The following is a 19,884-nucleotide window of genomic DNA, read 5'->3' as shown; positions in this document are numbered from 1 at the left end:
ATAGAGGCGCAAACATTTCCGGCAGCTAGAGCGGATACTGATTCTGTCTCAGCCATCTTGGATAAGGGCGACGACATACAAAGGGAATTGCTGCGGAACTGGAAAAATATCATTTCTTCTCAAGACACTCTCTTCTTTACTCTCGTTATTAGACGTACGGCTAGAGTGAACAAAGATATAGACTCTGACACCAGACATCTTTCATTAGCCCTACTCAAAAATGGCGGTCGCATAAGACTCCCGGGCCATAGGTCGGTTGTAACCCGGAAGTATTCTTCTAAAGGCGGGGGCGGTGAAGCAATCCGGAAGTGGATGTAATGAAGAGGTGCCACTTGGCGGCCATGGCAGCTCTAGTATCGGTGGCTCCGGGTCAAGGCCCCGCGGAGTGGAGTAATATGGGCAGCATCGGGTATAGGGCAGAGACAGCTTTGTATCAGCTTCGCTGCTGAACCCCTGAGCCCATCGTTAGAGACCTGCAGGACTCTTTCCCCATTTTAGACTCGGAGGAGAGTTTGTTGGGACTGGTGGGCTGGTCCCAGCCTGGGGGGGACTGCCCCAGGGACATAGGGGCGCCGGGAGAAAGAACAAGTTTGCTTGGGTTTTCCTCCTTTTCCTGCTGCCACCTGGGACATTGTCTGTGGAGGGAGTGGGCCCATTGTGCCACCATTCCGACCATTGAAGAAATCGCTCTTTCGCATACCTTTAACTGTTAACCGTAGGGAATCCAGTGACTGACATCTGAAAACGCAGGGGCCGGGACTTGAGATTGCTGAAAGTTCTCTCTGGTGCTAATATCAGAAAAAAGGGGCTGTTTCCAAGTGCGTTCCGGAGAAGGGTTTCGTGAACACATCTGCTGGTGGGGAGGACGAAAGAGCTGGAAAGTCCACTTGTTCTCTTGGGAACACCACACGCGTTTAAGAACCTAAGGACCCTTTCAAGCCACTGAAAATTTGTAGTCTGCTGGCGGTGGGTAAATAAAGGAGGACAGAATGGATGATTTCATCTCCATTAGTCTGCTGTCTCTGGCTATGTTGGTGGGATGTTACGTGGCTGGAATCGTTCCCTTGGCTGTTAATTTCTCTGAGGTAAGAAGTTCTCAATTTTCTGTCAGCTGTCAGGATGGCTGCTAGGAAGTAGTGACAGTTGTAAAGGGAAGCTCCTTCCCCAATTAATCTCCGAGCTAAAGGTCTTACTAAGGAAGGCTATCTTAAAAAGATGTATGGCATTTCATAATAGAAACGAACCCCTTTTTAAGCACTAGAGTCCTTAATTTGGTGTGGGTGGATACACTGAAGATCCTGGGGTACTCTGAACCTTGTGAAATTGCACACAAAAATTTAAGGCTCTGTGCTTTTTCCTGGAAAGAGACACCATAACATTCTTTTGATTCCCAGAGGTTCCAAGGAATCGAGGTTCCAGATTGCTATCAAGAAACATAAATGGAGAATATTATTTGTCCATATGCATAGAAATCATGATAACTCCTCTTTTTGAGAAAATGAAACATAGTTTTTTTGGGGGGAAAGGTAGTTTTTTGGATTAGAATCCAAAAAAGTTTTCTGGTGATTTGAATTTTTTGTATTAGAATGAAAATAAGAAAAAAACTGAATTAGATTGTTCTTAACTCACATTTTCTTTTAAAGGGCATTGGAATGGATATTTGAAGTTGTTTCAAATCTTTGCTTAGAAATGAATTTTTTGTTAATATGTTTTGACATTTAGTTTGTTCATTTGTTATTGCTTGAACAAACATTAACTAGGGGATGAAAGCATTGATCAGTGAAAATGCAGGTAAGTTCTTCATAAAGAGTTCACAGCATGCACAGTGCTCAAAAGATTTAGGGAGAAAAATACTACACTTGGAGGGAACAGGATTTCATGAGTATCTTGGGGTTCAGCAGTAAAATAGGCCCAGTTTCACTGCCAGTCCTGAAAGAGCTTCGTGAAAGAGCAAACTGGTAGTCATACCAAAACTAGCCCACAGACTTACTTTGTTAGATAGCAGAGTATTTTTATTATTGTTATTCATTTTTGTCTGTATTTTCTCAAGGCAATAGTTGGCTAGAGCTGACTAGCCGTAGATTGTCACAGTCCTCGACTGTGAAGCCTACCTCACTTATTTGGGCCACCTGTCCAGTACTTTGTGAGCCTGCTTTATTCTGACATGAACCGTATTTTCTTATAACTGCATTAGAATTTAATTGTCCTTATTAAGGCTGACATTTGTGAGAAGTTAAGTTGCTTTGTATATTTAAAAACTGGTTAAGGGAACATTTATCAGAAATTATAATTCAAATAAGAAATCAACAAAACTTTTTATTTCTATAAAATGCTTAGAACTGGGGCATCTGGGTGGCTCAGTCGTTAAGCACCTGCCTTCGGCTCAGGTCATGATCCCAGGGTCCTGGGATCAAGCCCCACATCAGGCTCCCTGCTCAGGGGGAAGCCTGCTTCTCCCTCTCCCACTTCCCTTGCTCGTGGTCCCTCTCTCGCTGTGTCTCTCTCTGTCAAATAAATAAATAAAATCTTAAAAAAAATGCTTAGAGCTTTTCCAATTTCAGTATTTTCTTGAACTATCTTGAGTGATTTTTGTAATATGCAAGTATCTGCTATATTCTTTTTCACTGAGAGCAAATGTGTACGTGCGTGGTGTAATTAACCAAGGCATTAATAAAGATAACAGTATGACATGTCAGGGCTGTCTGAATTGATGGTCAAGTGGTCTTTTCCAGCTGTATCCCTTAAAATGCTATAAATCACATTCAGAATACCTGTTTATTACAGCTGGAACAGTGCATTTTGAGCTGTTGGAATAAAAATGAGTTATATATAACTTAGACATTTTAGAATTCAACCGATGTTTTCTGTCTTCTAGAAATTAAACATTTTTTCTAGACAGATTATACTATTGTAAATTGATGTATCATGAAACTAGTGAGATAAATTTGTAAAAAGAAACTTCATTCATGGGGGCTGGGAAGCACAGTTGGCTAAACTACTTTTTTTTTTATACAAAGGTGAATATCATGGTATCACTTTTTTTTTTTTTTAAGATTTTATTTATTTATTTGACAGAGAGGGAACACAAGCAGGGGGAGCGGGAGAGGGAGAAGCAGCCTTCCCGCCAAGCAGGGAGCCCGATGTGGGACTCGATCCCAGGACTCCGGGATCATGACCTGAGCCGAAGACAGTTGCTTAACGACTGAGCCACCCAGGCGCCCCACTGAACTACTTTTTAAGGAAATCTGGCTTTTCTTAGGGACTAGTGGTATTGTAAATAAAAAGACCAATAAATCTAATTTATTTTGCAGTTCACTTTCATGTATATGAAAAGATATGCTGTTTATTCATGTTCTTAATCTACCTGCTGTTTTGTCACTCAATACTTTTTTTTCCTCAGAATTTCTCAGAGTAGGAATAGAAGTTCAAAAAACCATTAATTATGGCAGGATTAGTATTTAGAAATGAGTTAAAATTAAGTAACCTGAAAATTGCTTTAGCAGTTGGTGCCTACCTGCTATATCTGACCATCAAGAGGTTTATGTGACATTGATCTCTCTGTCACTTTCTTCAACATTCCTTGCTCCCAGACCAACTTTCTTGATGCTTTTGTAACTTCTTCCTTGCTTTTTGACCGGGCGACTTTACTTTTATGCCTAAATGATTTCTAAAACAAAGGAAAAGAAATCTCTGATTCTTGAAAGCACTTATGAGTAACTGATAATCAAGATGCTCTCTTCTTCAGCATATAGGAATGAGGAAGACTAAACTTGGAAAGGAGACCAAAGCATACCTTACACAAAGGAAGTCCCATGTGGTAAAAGAGTTGGAACCACTAGTTTAGCACTATCCTATGATGTTAGATTCAGTTGGTAATGAGCAGCTGTCTTTGATTCTAAAGGAAAAAGCTACATAAGTAGGTTGAGAGCCTACAACTTACCTAGAATTAACCCCACTTAGCGAGAGCTCTGATTGATGAGTGATGTTAAAATGTAAACCATGACCAAAGTGGTTTTACATTGATTATCTGAGGATTGTCACTTACCTGAGCATAGCTCCACTTTGCCACAGAGCTGGTAACAGAGAGCAAGCTGTTTGTGCCAGAGCTCTAGGGCAGTGCTACTCCAACTATCTGGTAAATGACTAGTTCTTGTTTTTGTTTAATTTCCATTCCACTGAAGATGAATATATTTATAAAAAATACTAAGAAAATGAAATGGAAAAAAAGACATACAAAATATAAGCCCAAATGTAGTGTTATTATATTCAATAGACATACTCCTCTATGTCTGTTACTTCTATAATTGTAATATTCATATTCTGTAAAATTTTTTGAAGGCTTTGTCTCAGTTTCATACTTTCCTTGTTGCAGACCAGTTTGGATTATAATGCCACATTCTTCATGTGTTAAAATAGTATGGACCCATAGGTATGCAGATGACAGTAGTGCTGCTCTTACTTCAATAAAGAATTCAAGATACTAGTAATGCACTAATTTCCCAGGAACTGTCTGGTTCAAAATCAGTGTCACTATTTGAGCAAGCTATTTAGCATCAAAATCTCTTCTATTAAATGACCTTATAGGATTGTTTTGAGGATGTAATGAATTAATATGAGCACAAGACTATTCTAGAACATAATAAGAAATTTAGAAAATGTGGAGGATTGTTCTTAATGATTATGAAAACTTTAAGGTTTTCATTTTTAGAACTTTGTTCAAAATTATAATTTTTAAGCCTTTATTTTGGAACACAATTCTAATAATGGGTAAACTCCTCCATCTCCCTCTCTAGTTACCGGAAACTTCTCAGCAATTTGTTTTGGATCTAAAAGGTCTTGTTTGGCGGTTGGCATTCCTGTTCACTGTGAATGTTCCATTTGGAGAAACCAAGCCTTCTCCTCTAGTCTCCCTGCCTTATAGTATTTTTCTTAGTATTTTCTTAGTATTTCTTAGTATTTTCTTAGTATACTTAGTATAGTATTTTCTTAGTATTTCTTAGTATTCTTTCTTTTCTTCATCAATTTTCATTTTAAGTCTTGTTTTTCATGTGTTAAAAAGTTTTGTGTCTAACTGTAATAACTGACTCATTCAATAATAGATATCTTTGGGGCTTTGAGTTACCAACAAATCAAACATTTGTGTCTGAAGAACAAATTTGTTCGGCCAGTATGCTCTTCTCCTACAATTGGTTCTTTTTGAAATAGATGTGACAAAGTTGCATTTTTCAGGGCTTTTGCATTGTCTGGTATGTTAATGTTTTATTCTCTTCAGATAATGCAATAGATGTTAAAGTTATGTCTGTTTGGAATTTCATTTCTAAATTAAAACATTTTACACTTTGCATTCTAATTTACCCGTGTCTGGAAAGCAATCAGTAATTTTGCCTTTCCTCAGATTATTATCTTTTAAGGTTATTGTTTCATAAGTATCTTTGCTTGATAAAAGTATTTGGATCAAATAAAATCTAGATAAAATCTGATTGAATATTTTCCTGAAAAACTTTCTTTTCCCTAGGATATTCTATGGATAAGTGTTATTGAAATTTATCTGCTTAATAATATTAATAATAGGTAACTTATTGATCTCCTTCTGTGTAGTGCCAGGCACTGATGCGCATTGTCTTATTAAATCTTCAGGAGGAGACTGTGAGGTAGATACTGTTAAACCTCACTTTTCAGATGCGCATACTCCGGCTCAGAGAGTATGGTAGACACTGGCAGAGATGGGATTTGAAACTAAGTCAGTTTGATTACCAATCGAAAGCACTTGACTGTTAGATGATATTTCTTTTTCTGATGAACACTGTAAAGAAGGAATGAAAATACCATGGATCTAAATTGGCACCTTAGCTCCCCAAATTAGGAATGTCTTAATACCACTAACATTATCTCCATTAGCTCTCCAAATTAGAAATATCTTTAATCACTGACGTTCTCCCTTCCACAGTATATCTGCTATCTTGTGTTTTGTCAGTGTAGCAGAATTGAAACTACAGAGGTAAACCATCTTCAAATAGCACTGAAAGCTGTAAGAAAGAGTGGAATATGTCTTAGATGCCCTTTAAATTGACACCTGCCAAGTTAGAATCTGAAGCAGTTCGTACTTGATGTCTTTATAGTCAAGACAGTTCTAAATTGTGATATTCAAGAATTCACATCCTTTTTGAGGGAAGAAGACCTGAAATGGATTCTGGAATGCTTCTGTATGTGACAGTCTTTTTTTTTTTTTTTTAAGATTTTATTTATTTGACAGAGAGAGACACAGCGAGAGAAGGAACACAAGCAGGGGGAGTGGGAGAGGGAGAAGCAGGCCTCCCGCCGAGCAGAGAGCCCGATGCGGGGCTTGATCCCAGGACCCTGGGATCATGACCTGAGCCGAAGGCAGATGCTTAACGACTGAGCCACCCAGGCGCCCCTGTATGTGACAGTCTTAACCTTTCCTTTAGTTGTAGAAGAAGTGCAACTTTGTTGAATGATAACAAGGTTTAAGATCCTCTATAGCTCAGTTTGGAATTCCAGGTAACAAATAGTAATGCTAAGTGTAAGTACAGGCATTTCTTAAAACCTACAACAGAATTCTAGAAGTCTCAATCCTCCTCAAATACTAATATTGAATGAAATTTTATTGAAATAAAATAGAGTAAAATAGAATAGGAATAGGTATCGGTTGCTCTGGAAATTCTTCTGCCCCATTGTATGGATTTTTAAGTGATAACGTCTTGGGGTTAACTACTAGATAAGTACATCAGACTATCTATTGCAAGCCCTATATTTCTCTGGGGGTTGGTCTTCTAGTAACCAAAAAATTATACCCTGGCTTCTGTACCTTGTATATTTCCTTCATTAATTCTTCTTGCATTTGACAAAGGCAAATTGGGGAAACAAGACGGGTGCTAAAAGCAAAAAATGAAACAATGAAATGGATTTTGTAGTGAAGCAGTTTAGCATTGCGTTTAAGAGTATAGATTCTGGGATGAACCTAGAGGGTATTATGCTAAGAAAAATAAGTCAGTCAGAGAAAGACAAATACCGTATGATTTCACTCATGTGGAATTTGAGAAACAAAACATGAATATAGGGGAAGAGAAGGAAAAATAAGATGAAAATAGGGAGGCAAACTGTAAGAGGCACTGAACTCTAGGAAACTGAGAGTTGCTGGAGGGGAGGTAGGTGGGGAGAAGGGGTAATTGGGTGATGGGCATTAACGAGGGCACATGATGTCATGAGCACTGGGTGTTATATGCATCTGATGAATCACTAAATTCTACCCCTGAAACTAATAATACACTATGTGTTAACGAAATTGAATTTAAATATAGAAAAAAGAAGAGCATAGATTCTGGAGCTAAATTATGTAGATTCAGATTGTGGCTCTGCCATTTGCCTGCCTGTTGTGAACCTGGACAAATTACTTGAACTTTTGTAAAGTGAAGATAATAGAAGTATCTATCTCATAGGATTGTTGTGAGGATTAAATGAATTGATATATATGAGGTGATATAATAGAACATGCTTGGCATAGTAAGTACTTAATAAATATTAGTTATTATAATAGAGATGAAGGAGAATATTGGTAGCACCTCTTTTGTGTAGAACTTGTCCATCCAGAAACTTCATTAATCTACAGCACCAGAAGTCTGTGAGTAGCTAAATAGGTAGCCTGAAGAGCAAGCATTTTACTCGCTCTCTTCTGTTCTTGGCTGTCACTTGGCTTCTGTGTATCTTTTTTTGTAATTCTAGTAGGTTAGTGTGCCAGTTATCAATGTATTGCCTCTCAGCTCCAAATTTTCTCTTCATTGACTACTCTGCAGAAATGGATATGGGCCCTTTAAGTATTTTTTCCTTTGCCAGCTGGCCCAGTAGAGAATACTGGCGAGAAGGAGGAAGGGTTTTTCCTTCTTGGTCCGTGCTTGCTTCTAGGCAACTACTCTGGCAACCATTCTTATGGCACAGGCAGCCAGCCTCCCCGGTGCCCAGCTTCCCCAGTGCAGGCTCCTGCAGCATACACGTTTGGCTTCTCTGGCCTCCAGCTTGGCTTCTCCCTCCAGGGCCCAGCTCCGGCACTGCAGGCAGGTTTTCAAGCTGTAGACTCCTGCTGAACACATACTTCTCCAGCACCCAGCAGTCAGTAGTTCTCACTGGCACCACCCTGCCTTGGGTAGTTTTACAGGAAAGGAGAGTCTCTCCAGTAAGACACTTTCCCATGGGGTGCCTGGGTGGCTCAGTTGGTTAAGCAGCTGCCTTTGGCTCAGGTCATGATCCCAGGGTCCTGGGATGGAGCCCCGCGTCGGGTTCCCTGCTCAGTGGAGAGTCTGCTTCTCCCTCTCCCTCTGCCTGCCTCTCTGCCTACTTGTGCTCACTCTCTATCTCTCTGTCAAATAAATGAAATCTTTAAAAAAAAAAAAAAGACACTTTCGCATGAACAGCTTTCTCCAACAGCCAAGAGTGCAGATTTCCAGCAAGTTCCACCAATGTGGCGCCACAGAAGCTTCTCTGCCTCTAATATTGTGCTTTATAATCAATAAAGAGTTGGTCTTCCTATTTTTGCCACAGAGGTCCTAAAACCCTTGGAATTTCCAAAGTGATGAGAGCCATAAAGGTATCTTTTGCCATGTGAATGAAATGATTTTTAGAATGCCCCCTAGGTAATCGAAGGTTGGAGGCCGGTTGCCAGGAGAACCAACCATGTGATTGGAAGGTTGGAACTGTCATTCCCAACCTGGAAGGGAGAGGGGCCGGAAGTTAAATCAATTGCCAATGCCAATGATTTACTCAATCTTGCCTGTGTAATGAAGCCTTCATAAAAACCCAGAAAGACAGGGATCAGAGAGCTGCTAGGTTGATGAACACATGGAGGTGCTGGGAGAGTTTTACACCTGGAGAGGGCTTGGAAGCTCTGCGCCCTTTCCCCATACCTGGCCTTGTGTGTCTCTTCCATCTGGCTTGTATCTTTTTTATAATAAACCAATTAATCTAATAAGTAAAATGTTTGAGTTCTGTGATCCACTGTAGCAGATTAATCAAACCCGAGGAGAGGAGGTCAGTCAGAAACATAGGTGACAGCCTGGACTTGGACTGGTGTTGAATGTAGCCAGGGCGCAGGGGCACGAGAGCACCCGGCTCCAGGGGGTCCCAGACACACCAGGTTTGGCCACTTGCTGCTGACAAAATCCGAAGGCAGAGAGATGAGTGATGGTGAAAGGAGTTTATGTCAGTGAGGCCAACACCGGGAAGACAGCAGACTAGCACCTCAAAGACAGTCTCCAAAGTGCTGCAAATACTTCCAGGTTTAGATAAGGAAAATGTGGGACAAAGCTCAGTGGGTATGTGCAGGTGGGCAGTAGACAGTCATGGCCTTGGAGTCAGTTATACAGGGTCTTGCTGTCTCAGGGCAGCCCTTATTGTTCGAGGGGGTAGTTTTGGTTCCCACCAGGGGATGCTTTGCCTGCAGGGTCTTTTGCCACAGTTAAGAGTTCTGGAAAGAAGAACTTGATCAGTTAGAAAGGTTGAGGTCAAAATGGAGGCAGTTGATGTTCTCTTTCGTGAAGGTGGGGTGCGGTCTTATAGGACTGAACGCTTAACCTGTGGGATCTGATGTCTCCACGCAGGTAGTGTTAGAATTAAGTTGGTTTGTGGTACACCCAGCTGGTGTCCCAGCATTGCTTGGTGTGGGGACCCCCTCAACACACACACATCAGAATTTGTCCCAGAATCTTTTACTGCTCTTCCTTGAGCCCCAGCCGTGCCCTTTCTAGCAGGGTGTGGGTCTCCGCCCACTTGGGACCTCTTCTTTGACCACTCTTACCTCAGTCCTATAGTAGGCACTCCTTTTATCTGCTATTCTTACATTCTTTAGAGTTCTGTCCCCTGTTTTAAACTTCCTCTGTTCAAATTATGATTTCTCTTTCTTGATTGGACCCTAATACAACTAGGTAATGGGTCATAAAAGTCAATAACCGCTAAGGTTGAACAGTGAATCAGGCCTGGAGTAAGATAAAACAGTTCAAGTGCCACGATATGTGGTAGCTGACCTTGAGTGTCATTGCCTGGGAGTCATGAGGGAGTGGTGAGAACTGTGGTCATCTGAACAATGTGTGTCATTGGACAACCTCAGTCTTGGTGTGGCCAAATCATCCTACTTTTCAGAAGCTGGAAATCAGGGTTTTTACGTGAAATGTTTTGAATTTTACATTTTGGCTATTAAATCAAGTATTGTTACATCACTCTGTGGGCCAAGCAACCCGTGTTTATGAGTTGCCAGTCTGTAACCTCTGGGCTGGACTGATTTCTAAGCTCTTTGAAAACTAGAAACAGCAAACTAGAAGGAGTGGGGGAAGCAAGTAGAGGAAATACATCACAACATGACAAGAAGGGGAGACTGGAAAACATTTCAGATTATTACAGAACGTCAAAGTGCAGTTGTTTAGAACCACTTAATAAAGAGGAAAACATCTCCAGGTATACATTATTAAGGGCATTGTGCGCTCTAATCCGACCACAGTACAATAATTAAGAGTAATAATAGCTATAGTGTTAATTTATGTGTCAAGTTTTGTGTTGATTTTAACAGTAACGTTGAGAGGGAAGAATTCTTGTCCTGTTTATAGATGAGGAAACTAAGCTCAAACTGAGTTTACTAAGTTCAAAGCTGTTATTTATATAGCCTCTAAATAAATGAACAAATTTTTTTTTTTTTTTTTTTAGAGCTTGGCTGTGGGGTGCCTGGGTGGCTCAGTCGTTAGGCGTCTGCCTTCGGCTCGGGTCATGATCACAGGGTCCTGGGATCAAGCCCCGCATCGGGCTCCCTGCTCTGCGGGAGGCCTGCTTCTCCCCCTCCCACTCTCCCTGCTTGTGTTCCCTCTCTCACTGTGTCTCTCTCTGTCAAATAAATAAAATCTTTAAAAAAAAAAAAAAGCTTGGCTGTATAATAGAGGCTCTTTGTGAAAATTTAGAAAATACGATAATCTGTAAAAGGAAAATAATATCATCTATTATCCCACTGTCCAGTGACAATTGCTAGTAACATTTTTTATTTCTTTCCATTCTTTTTTTTCTATTTGTCTGCATTTTTAACGTGGTTAATTATGTGCTTCATATATAATTTTACATTCTCCGTTCTTTTACCTGGTAGTATAACATAAGCATTTTCTTTTATTGCTAAAAATGTGTTCTAGGCATTTTTTAATGTTTTCATTACACTCAGTTGTTTTATGCATAGAAACTCTTTTATTATGTATTTAAATTTGTTCTCACATTTTTGCCATGATAATAGTGTTGAATGAATGTTTTTGTGTCTAATGCTATGAACATATTTCAGATTATTTCCTTAGGAGTAGAATGACAAGATCAAAGGGCATAAATGTTCTTCAGAAGGTTCTTAATCGGTATTATGAGGGTTTTTTTTTAAAGATTTTTTAAATTTATTTTTTGACAGAGACACAGTGAGAGAGGGAACACAAGCAGAGGGAGTCGGAGAGGGAGAAGCAGGCTTTCTGCAGAGCGGGGAGCCCCATGCGGGGCTCGATCCCAGGACCCTGGGATCATGACCTGAGCCAAAGGCAGGCGCTTAATGACTGAGCCACCCAGGCACCCTGAGGGTTTTTTTGAATGCATTTTTTCCAACAAATGCACATGACATTGTATTCTCACAAACATCGAATACTATTAATGTTAAGTTTTTAAACTTTGCTAATTTGATAAAGGAAAAATTTTTTAGGGGGAGGGGCAGAGGGAGAGAGAATCTTTTTTTTTTTTTTTTTAAGAATTTTATTCATTTGAGAGAGAGAGCACAAATGGGGGAGAGGCAGAAGCAGACTCAAGGAGTCTGTCTGAGCTGGGAGCCCGACATGGGGCTTGATTCCAGGACTTGGAGATCATGACCTGAGCTGAAGGGAGATGCCTAACCATCTGAGCCACCCAGGCGCCCTGGGAGAGAAAGAGAATCTTAGGCAGGCTCCATGCGCTGCATGAGTCCCACGTGGGGCTTGATCTCACCACCCCTGAGATCATGACTTGAGCCAAAATCAAGAGTTGGACGCTTAACTGAGTGAGCCTCCCAGGAGCCTCGGGGAAAATGTATTTTTATTATTTTAATTTTCTCAGGTCAATTAAACTTCTTACATATTAATAATATAATATGTATTGCCAGTGTTTTTCCAGGTTCTCTCCCAGTGGGTTTTTGTGTTTGTTTTTGTAGTCACACTGAACAGTCTTATGGGATTTCCATTAGGCTTAGTTCTTTTATGTTTGAAAAAACTCTTATTCAAAAAAAAAAAATTAGTCTTGTTTTCCAAAATTGGAGGAAGTGGAATTAATAAAGTATTGCTTGTTATTACCTCTAAGTCAAATGAATTAGGAAAGGGGAAGCCTATATGCCACTGGAAAAATGGCAAATTATTGGAGATTGTTTGCTGAATTTTTATCCAAGTATCTGGGGTTTCATTTGTTATTCTTGCTAAGGAGGGGCTTAGAAGCCCTTCCTGCGTGCTGCTAATGATGTTAAGAGCTAAGTAATAATGACTTGCCCTGTGCTAAGTGTGCTGATGTCCTGCTCCTGCGTGATAATTGTAGCGTCTGCCGTATCCCCTTCTTAGGAGGACACTGAACTTACTCACGGTCACTGCTGCAACTTAGAGGCAGGAAACTTTTGGGCAGCTTGTCTCAGTTGTCAGGACTTGAAGAACAAAGTTCACATTTGAGTTTTCTTCATTACCTATTCCTGACAATTAACAGCAGGTAATATAGCAGTTAAATTTGCAGTAGGAAGTATCTCCTTGAAGTAGGTTTGTTTTAAGAAGATGGAGATGACCATTGTTGCTTGAACAAGAGTTACTCTGTACCCTAGGATATTTCATCTCTTTAGTGCCTAGAGCTTTGAAGGGAGCAGTCTTATAATAAAAGAGCCATCTTTAATTTTTTAGAAAACTGTAGTTGATGCTTTCAGTACCAAAATGAGCATGGTACAAGGGGGATTGAAGTAAACTGTTTTAAATATTATAAGCTTTTAAATTATTGGCTTATAATTCATCAAATGAAATAATTTATTGATTATTTCTGTGAGCAAGGAAAGAAAAACCATTTAACTATGTTGGTGTCTGCCAAGAAAATTAAACTGGTTTCAAAGCTTTACGCTGATAGTGAATGGCATTGAATACAAGCTGTTTTAATTAATACATCTGGTCAGTCCTTTGGCTCAGTCAGGTTGCAGCTGTGAGACCATAGAATGAAATAACGTAAAACCAATGGCATTGCATATAGTTCATACCTCTCTTGAGCAAATATGTCATTTCTCTGACAGAAACTATTGCTCGGTACTCCATTTTCATCTTGAACCACACTTGGAATTTGTAGTTCTTCATTCAAATACATCCTTCTAGTGACCTACCATAAGCAAAGGAGAGAACCTGTCAGCATTTTAACTTTGACATATACACAGTTTTGAGATTGAATACCAAGTTGTGAAGCTGTGTGAAGAAATACAGCTATGCAAATAACATGGAGCCACATCTCTAGTGCTTGAAATAAATCAGATTGCATCTAAAATAATTTAGGTAATTAAGAAATTTTTAGAAAATAAAAATGGAAACCACAAGCTGTGACAGTGATGCTTATCTTTTTGACAACTGATTCTTTTTGCCATTACAAGTGTTACCTCTGTAGTATAGTCATCCTGAGAAGGTTAGTAGACATTTACGTAGCTCCATAAAAGTTATGGAGGATGAATAATCTTTGTATTGCCTTGTTGAAGGTTGAAGTAGTGAGTGAACAAGATTCTGAGCTCCTTGGGAAAAAAAATAGATGTCATTTAAGATATTTGCATTAATGAGACAAATGACAGCATTGCTTCACATTTACTTTAATGGAATCCCGTTATGGTTCTTTATTATATGTACTTGAATACCCCTTGAGCTAAAGCATAAATTCCAAAGCATCTAACCACTGAAAATTCTTGATATGGTTACACTTGTAAGGAATATGTTAGGCCTATTTCCCAGGCCTAAAGAGATTCCACTGCATTTGTGTATCTGTTGATTTTAGAGCCAGTGAAATGGGCAGGGTACTAAGTCCCTAGTACCTTGCATGGTACTAGGCATTTAATTCATCCTTTCAATAAATATTTAGGGAGCATTTGTTATATGCCAGTTTCTGTCCTATAAACTGCTGAGCGTTGAGCAGTTAATTAAAAACGAAAACCCCTTCCCTCACAGAACTTAGAATTTTGGGGTAAGGACAAACATAGTGTTCAGTGGATGTTTAACCTCATTTGGTAAATAAATGTGCTTTGCTTAATTTCAAAAGGAACTAGAACATAATGCAGTGACTTTAGCTCACATTGTCTTTCCTCCAAGGAGGTTTTATAAAACCAGATGATTTACTCACATTTACTTTGATCTCTTCTTATATTTTCTCAAATTCTTTGTTTCAAAATTTGTTTATGGTATTATAATACAGATCTCATGTTTACACTGAAGGTCAGGGTTTTCCAGGCTTTTGCGTTTCACAGACCAGTAATATTTTTGAAATTAGGGAAAATTGACACAAGATTGCTTTTAATTTTGCCAAGTAAGGACACTAAAAATGAAAACTATTGTCACCATCAGTTTTTAAAAGAAAGGACGTTTTAAGACAAAAAAACAGGTAGGACATAATCTCAGAATGAAGAATAGCCTTCTACATCGAAGAAATAAAACCTTAGCAAAAGCTTGGTACATTGTCCTTCTCCTACTTTGCCATGGAGCTTTAGAAACTGTCAATAGAGAACAATTATAACTAATTATAGTTTTGGTTTTTCTTTTGATGTTGTTTAGGGATTCTGCTGGCTCACACTATTTAAAGAGGCAGTGTGATTGAATGTTACCTTTCTTCAGAGGTAAATTTTGTATAAGGAATTGTATGTATTGTGCCATGTGATGAACATTGTCTTGGAATTTACAGGGCAACAGAGTACATTGTCAAATCTAATCATGTCCCTCCCACTAACTAGCCTAGCCATGGGATCTTGAGCAAATTATTTCTCACCTTTGGCCTTTGATTCTTCATCTGTATATTGAAAGAAGATCATTTTTTACATTTTCTTCCAGTTCTTAAACTTGGATTCTGTGTTGATAACTTTGGTAGCTAGTATCCCTCTTGTTAATCTGAAGATTAGTGAAATAAAATAAAATAAAAATAATTTTTACTGTGTCTTTCTAGAAATTTGGATCAGGCAGCATTTTAGGAGAATTATTTTTTTACTTCATGGATTTGAAAGTTTTTTTCTTAATGCCCATAGATGTCTAAGTTATTCTGGATGGCATGTATCCCTCAGTTATTTTGCATGGTACTACTTCACCTGCAACTTAATTGTAGAATGCAAGCCTCAAGAACTCACCTCTGCTCCTCGTTTTTAAATCTTGTCTCTGTAGTACTTCACGTGACACCAATGTAGAATATTCTAAAGCACTTGGTCAGTGCCTAGTGAATTTGTGGATTGGCCCAGAATTGTGAATACCACTGGTTTTCCCATGCAGTCATTGACATAAAATTGCGAGGAATGATTTTAAAGGAGTGTCTGAATGACAGATGAATTGTTTAAGAAAAAATTTTGGAAGTGCCTTTTAGTATTCTACATAGACTCTGAGCTTGGTTTCAAAGAGCTGCCATGAAGAAGCTTTGTTACAATTGAATAGTTCTAAAATGAATCCTTTCAGGGGTCCTGGCAGAGTAAATTAGTACCCAGGTAATTTTTTATAGATACGTAATTTTGTAGAGTAAAAGGCACCTATCTTAATGCAGTTTGATGAACTTTAACAGATGTATACAATTGTCCGTCATGTCCCAGTCAAGATTTAGAACATTTCCATCATCCTAAAAAAAATAACCTCGTGCCATTTTCTAGTTAATGTTAATCTCTCCTGCCACTATGTTCTCACACTAACCCCTTCTGCTGGAGGCAGCCACTGTTCTGATTTCTCTTGCCAAGGGTTAGTTTGGACTGCTTTTAAACTTCATATAAATGGACTCAGACAGTAAGTAACTCTTTTGTGTAAGGCTTCTTTCATTTAAACATCAGAATAATGTTTTTGAACTTCATCAGGTTGCTGTCTGTAGCAGTAGTTTATTCCTTTTTGTTACTGAGTAGTATTCCATTGTATGAGTATACCACAGTTTGTTTATACATTCTCCTCTTGATGGACCTCTGATCAAATTGTGCCTATTATTGATAAAGCTCCTATGAACATTCTTGTACAAGTGTTTTTGTGAACATACATTTTTATTTCTCTTGGAAAATACCAAAATATTCTTGATAGCAGAATAACTTGATAAGAGGCTTAATAGTTTTCCAAAGTGGTTGTACCATTTTATGGTCCCAGCAGCAGTGCACAAGAGCTCCACTTGCTCTGTATCTTCGCCATCATTTAGTGTCGTCAGTCTTTAATCTGAGCCATTCTAGTGGGTGTAAGGAGGTATCTTGTAGTTTAGATTTGCATTTTCCTGGTGAGTAAAGATGCTGAGCATCTTTTCATGGGCGTATTGGACATTCATATATCTTTGGTGAAGTACCTATTCAATATTTTACCCATTTTTTGTTGTGTGGGTTTTTTTGTTTGTTTTTGCCTCTTACTGAGTTGTGGAAGTTCTTTATATTTCACAAGCCCTTTATCAGTATCTTAGGTCAGGTTCCCCAGAAAACAGACTCTGAGAAGGAGATTTGCATGCAGGAAGTTTATTGGGGAGTGCTCTTGGGAATAACACCTGGGAAAGAATGAGTAGAATTAAGCAGATGGAGAAGTTGAACTGTAATTTGGTACAGTAGAGGCCTCAGCTCACCTGGCTCTGAAGCTGGATGGCTCTTCAGAGATATCCAGGATTGAGGCGAGAGGACCTGGCTTTGTACCTCCTTCCAGACAACCCAGGGGACTAGTCATGGGATGTGAACTGCCCTGCGAGAGGGAAGATAGCCTTAGGTTAGTCAGTATCCTTTGGCCCAAAGTCAGGTCCTCAGAGAGACTCAGCTGTGAGCCATCAGTAGGCAGCACTCCCAGCAGCTAGCGGAACAGGTGTCTCCAACCTGGAGGAGATGGACATGGGCAGTGTTACCAGCATCCACTACAGATATACGTGTTGTGGATATTTTCTTCCAGTATGTAGCTTGTCCATTTTCTTAGTGGATCAGCAAATGTTTTAAATTCTTTTTTTTTCCTAAAGATTCCATTTATTTATTTGCCAGAGAGAGAGAGAGGGAGCGTACAAGCAGGGGGAGTGGCAGACAGAGGGAAAAGCAGGCTCCCCACTAAGCAAGGAGCCCGATGCGGGACTCGATCCCAGGACCCTGAGATCATGACCTGAGCCAAAGGCAGACGCCCAACCATCTGAGCCACCCAGGTGCCCCTGTTTTACAGTTTTTTTTAACTATGTTATGTTAATCACCATACATTACATCATTAGTTTTTGATGTAGTGTTCCGTGATTCATTGTTTGCGTATGACACCCAGTGCTCCATGCAGAACGTGCCCTCTTTAATACCCATCCCCAGGCTAACCCACCCCCCACCCCCCTCCCCTCTAGAACCCTCAGTTTGTTTCTCAGAGTCCGTCGTCTCTCATGGTTCGTCTCAGGCGCCCCTGTTTTAAATTCTTTTTGTGTGTGTGTCCTTGTAAGAAATTTTGCCAACGTCGAGATTGCAAAAATATTCTTCCTTCTAGAAGTTTTTGAGTTCTAGATTTTATATTAAAGTATAATCCATCAAGAATTAATTTATGTGTATGATGTGAGCTGCCACACCAGTAATTCTTGAGGGTGCTCGGCTCTTTCTCTTTTAAGTGCATCCCTTTCATCACTTCTCACCTTCCCTGAGTCTGCAGTGCGGGGGCATCTTTCCTTTCCATTTGCCAGAGTAGAGCATAGTCATAGTCCAAACGCTGACAGGACGGATTTCTTCCCTAGTGGTTTATTCATCAGCTCGAGCTGTGGGGTTCTGAAACCAGGCCCCTGCAGTGAAACGGTACACTCGGTCCAGGTCAGTTTACCACCATTGTTGTCCTTCCTCTGTAGTAAAACTGCATTCATGAATTTTTTTAAAGCAAAGGTGACTTTTATGAATTCATTAGAGAAAATGAGGAGAAGACGAAGTCATATACCATGTCCCCTTCTACATGGAATAGAGTTGTTTTTCCATCTCGTGTTCTCCATGCTCTGACAGTTGATCTCAAATGAAGGCCGTGATTAACGGCGCTTTGACGAGTTTGGTAACTTGTAAACGACAAAAGCTCTTAGAATAGCTCAGGATTAAATATTAAAATAGTAACACCAAAAAAAAAAAAAAATAGTAACACCAGTTGTTTGGTGTCATTTTTCCAAAATGCTTCAATCACTTTCTCTTGTTGCCTCCTATATAAGACATGTAAAAGTATTTATTTTACAGAAGAAAAGCTAAAGTACTGAATTATTAACCAGTTTGGACATGGAGCCAGTTCTACCTCCCAAGCCAGTGCCCCCAACTGCTGGATGCATTCAGAATGCTCTATTTATAAGTAGCTAATAATGGCCATCCTGAATGTATGAAGGACCGACCCGGCCTGTGTGCTTGGGAGTGAGGGCTTCTCCTCTTGCTGTATGGCAAGTATTAGTTGGTGCTGGCTTTGCAACTGTAGTTTCTCCATTTTCACTAGAGACACGTTAAGATATAGATTCCTTTCTTCCTCCCAAACGAGGGGGTGGTAATGCTTCAACCAGTCTGTCAGCTAAGAACCCACTTTCCTATAGAGACAGTATATATGTATGTACGTATGTGTATATTATATATTTATTCCCCTAGCCTCAGAGTCACAAGTGCAGTAGTATGTCAGAGATAATACAGCCACTGTTATTTTTGCTGACCTCATAAAGGAAACTAAAACAGAAAAGTGAAGTATGTGACACTCCATTAATTAGTGAAACTTTTTCTTAAGTAAGGTACATAATTTCCTCCTTTTAGTTTTTAAGGTCATTTTTCATACTGCTAAGACTCCAGGAAACCATATAGGGTACACCACTGCTTCAAGGAATTTTGAAATGGGGGTGCCTGGGTGGCTCAGTTGTTAAGCGTCTGCCTTCGGCTCAGGTCATGATCCCAGGGTCCTGGGATCGAGCCCCACATCAGCTCCCTGCTCAGCGGGAAACCTGCTTCTCCCTCTCCCACTCCCCCTGCTTGTGTTCCCTCTCTCATTGTGTCTCTCTCTGTCAAATAAATAAATAAAATCTTTAAAAAAAATTTTTTTTGAAATGTAATCTTTTATATCTTGTATGTCAGGAGGCAGTCTCACAAAGAAATTTGGTTAGTAAGAAAAAAATTGAGATTAGGTTGAATTAAAACCGTAGATCATTTATGGCATAGATTACGATGATGGTTTCACAGATACATGTTTATCTCCATACACGTCAAGTTGTATACATTAAATATCTACAGCTTTTGGTATTTCAGTCATACCTCAGTAAAGCAGTTTTTAAAGACATCCGTAGAACATTTTAGTACTGAATTAATTAAGCACATTTTTTTATTGTATGAGTAATACATTTCACTGTAGCTCAGTTACAAATATGTTTTTATAAGTTGTATATTACATATTATGTTTATATATTATAAAGTCAAAAATTTGTTAATGTTTGATTTATACTTATTCTACTTATGTGTATACTTTTTATTGTAAATATGAGATTTGTAATAAAATTATCAGTGCACATGGTTTGCCACCAGCTTTTTCCTCAGAGCAGTGCATCATGACTTTCTGTATCCATGAATAGACCTGAATCATAATGTTTCATGGCGGGGTGTTGTGGTACTGTGATGAAGTATTATGGTTTACTCAATCAATCTCCTTGTTTGAACATTTAGGATATTTTCAGGTTTGCACTCAGTGCGGTGAT

At 39.3% G+C, this 19,884-nt stretch overlaps 1 protein-coding gene across 4 annotated transcripts in view; it reads left to right on the top strand.

The window, feature by feature from the left end:
- The first annotated feature begins 293 nt into the window (after nucleotides 1-293).
- The window catches only part of SLC39A9 (solute carrier family 39 member 9), a 55,385-nt gene continuing 35,794 nt past the window's right edge, over nucleotides 294-19,884 (top strand). For 2 of the 4 annotated variants that reach the window (XM_027570214.2, XM_027570210.2), the window contains exon 1: nucleotides 295-1,085. In XM_027570214.2, coding sequence (XP_027426015.1) covers nucleotides 990-1,085 — 96 coding nt within the window. In that variant the 5' untranslated portion in view covers nucleotides 295-989. Of the gene's footprint in view, nucleotides 1,086-19,884 lie in introns of all 4 variants that reach the window. The other 2 variants (XM_027570212.2, XM_027570211.2) reach the window with 2 other exon arrangements.

This window comes from Zalophus californianus, chromosome 6 (assembly GCF_009762305.2).
Source record: "Zalophus californianus isolate mZalCal1 chromosome 6, mZalCal1.pri.v2, whole genome shotgun sequence".
Lineage (NCBI taxonomy): Eukaryota > Metazoa > Chordata > Mammalia > Carnivora > Otariidae > Zalophus > Zalophus californianus.
Note: the sequence above shows the minus strand (reverse complement) of the source record. Positions and strands in the feature narration are given on the sequence as shown.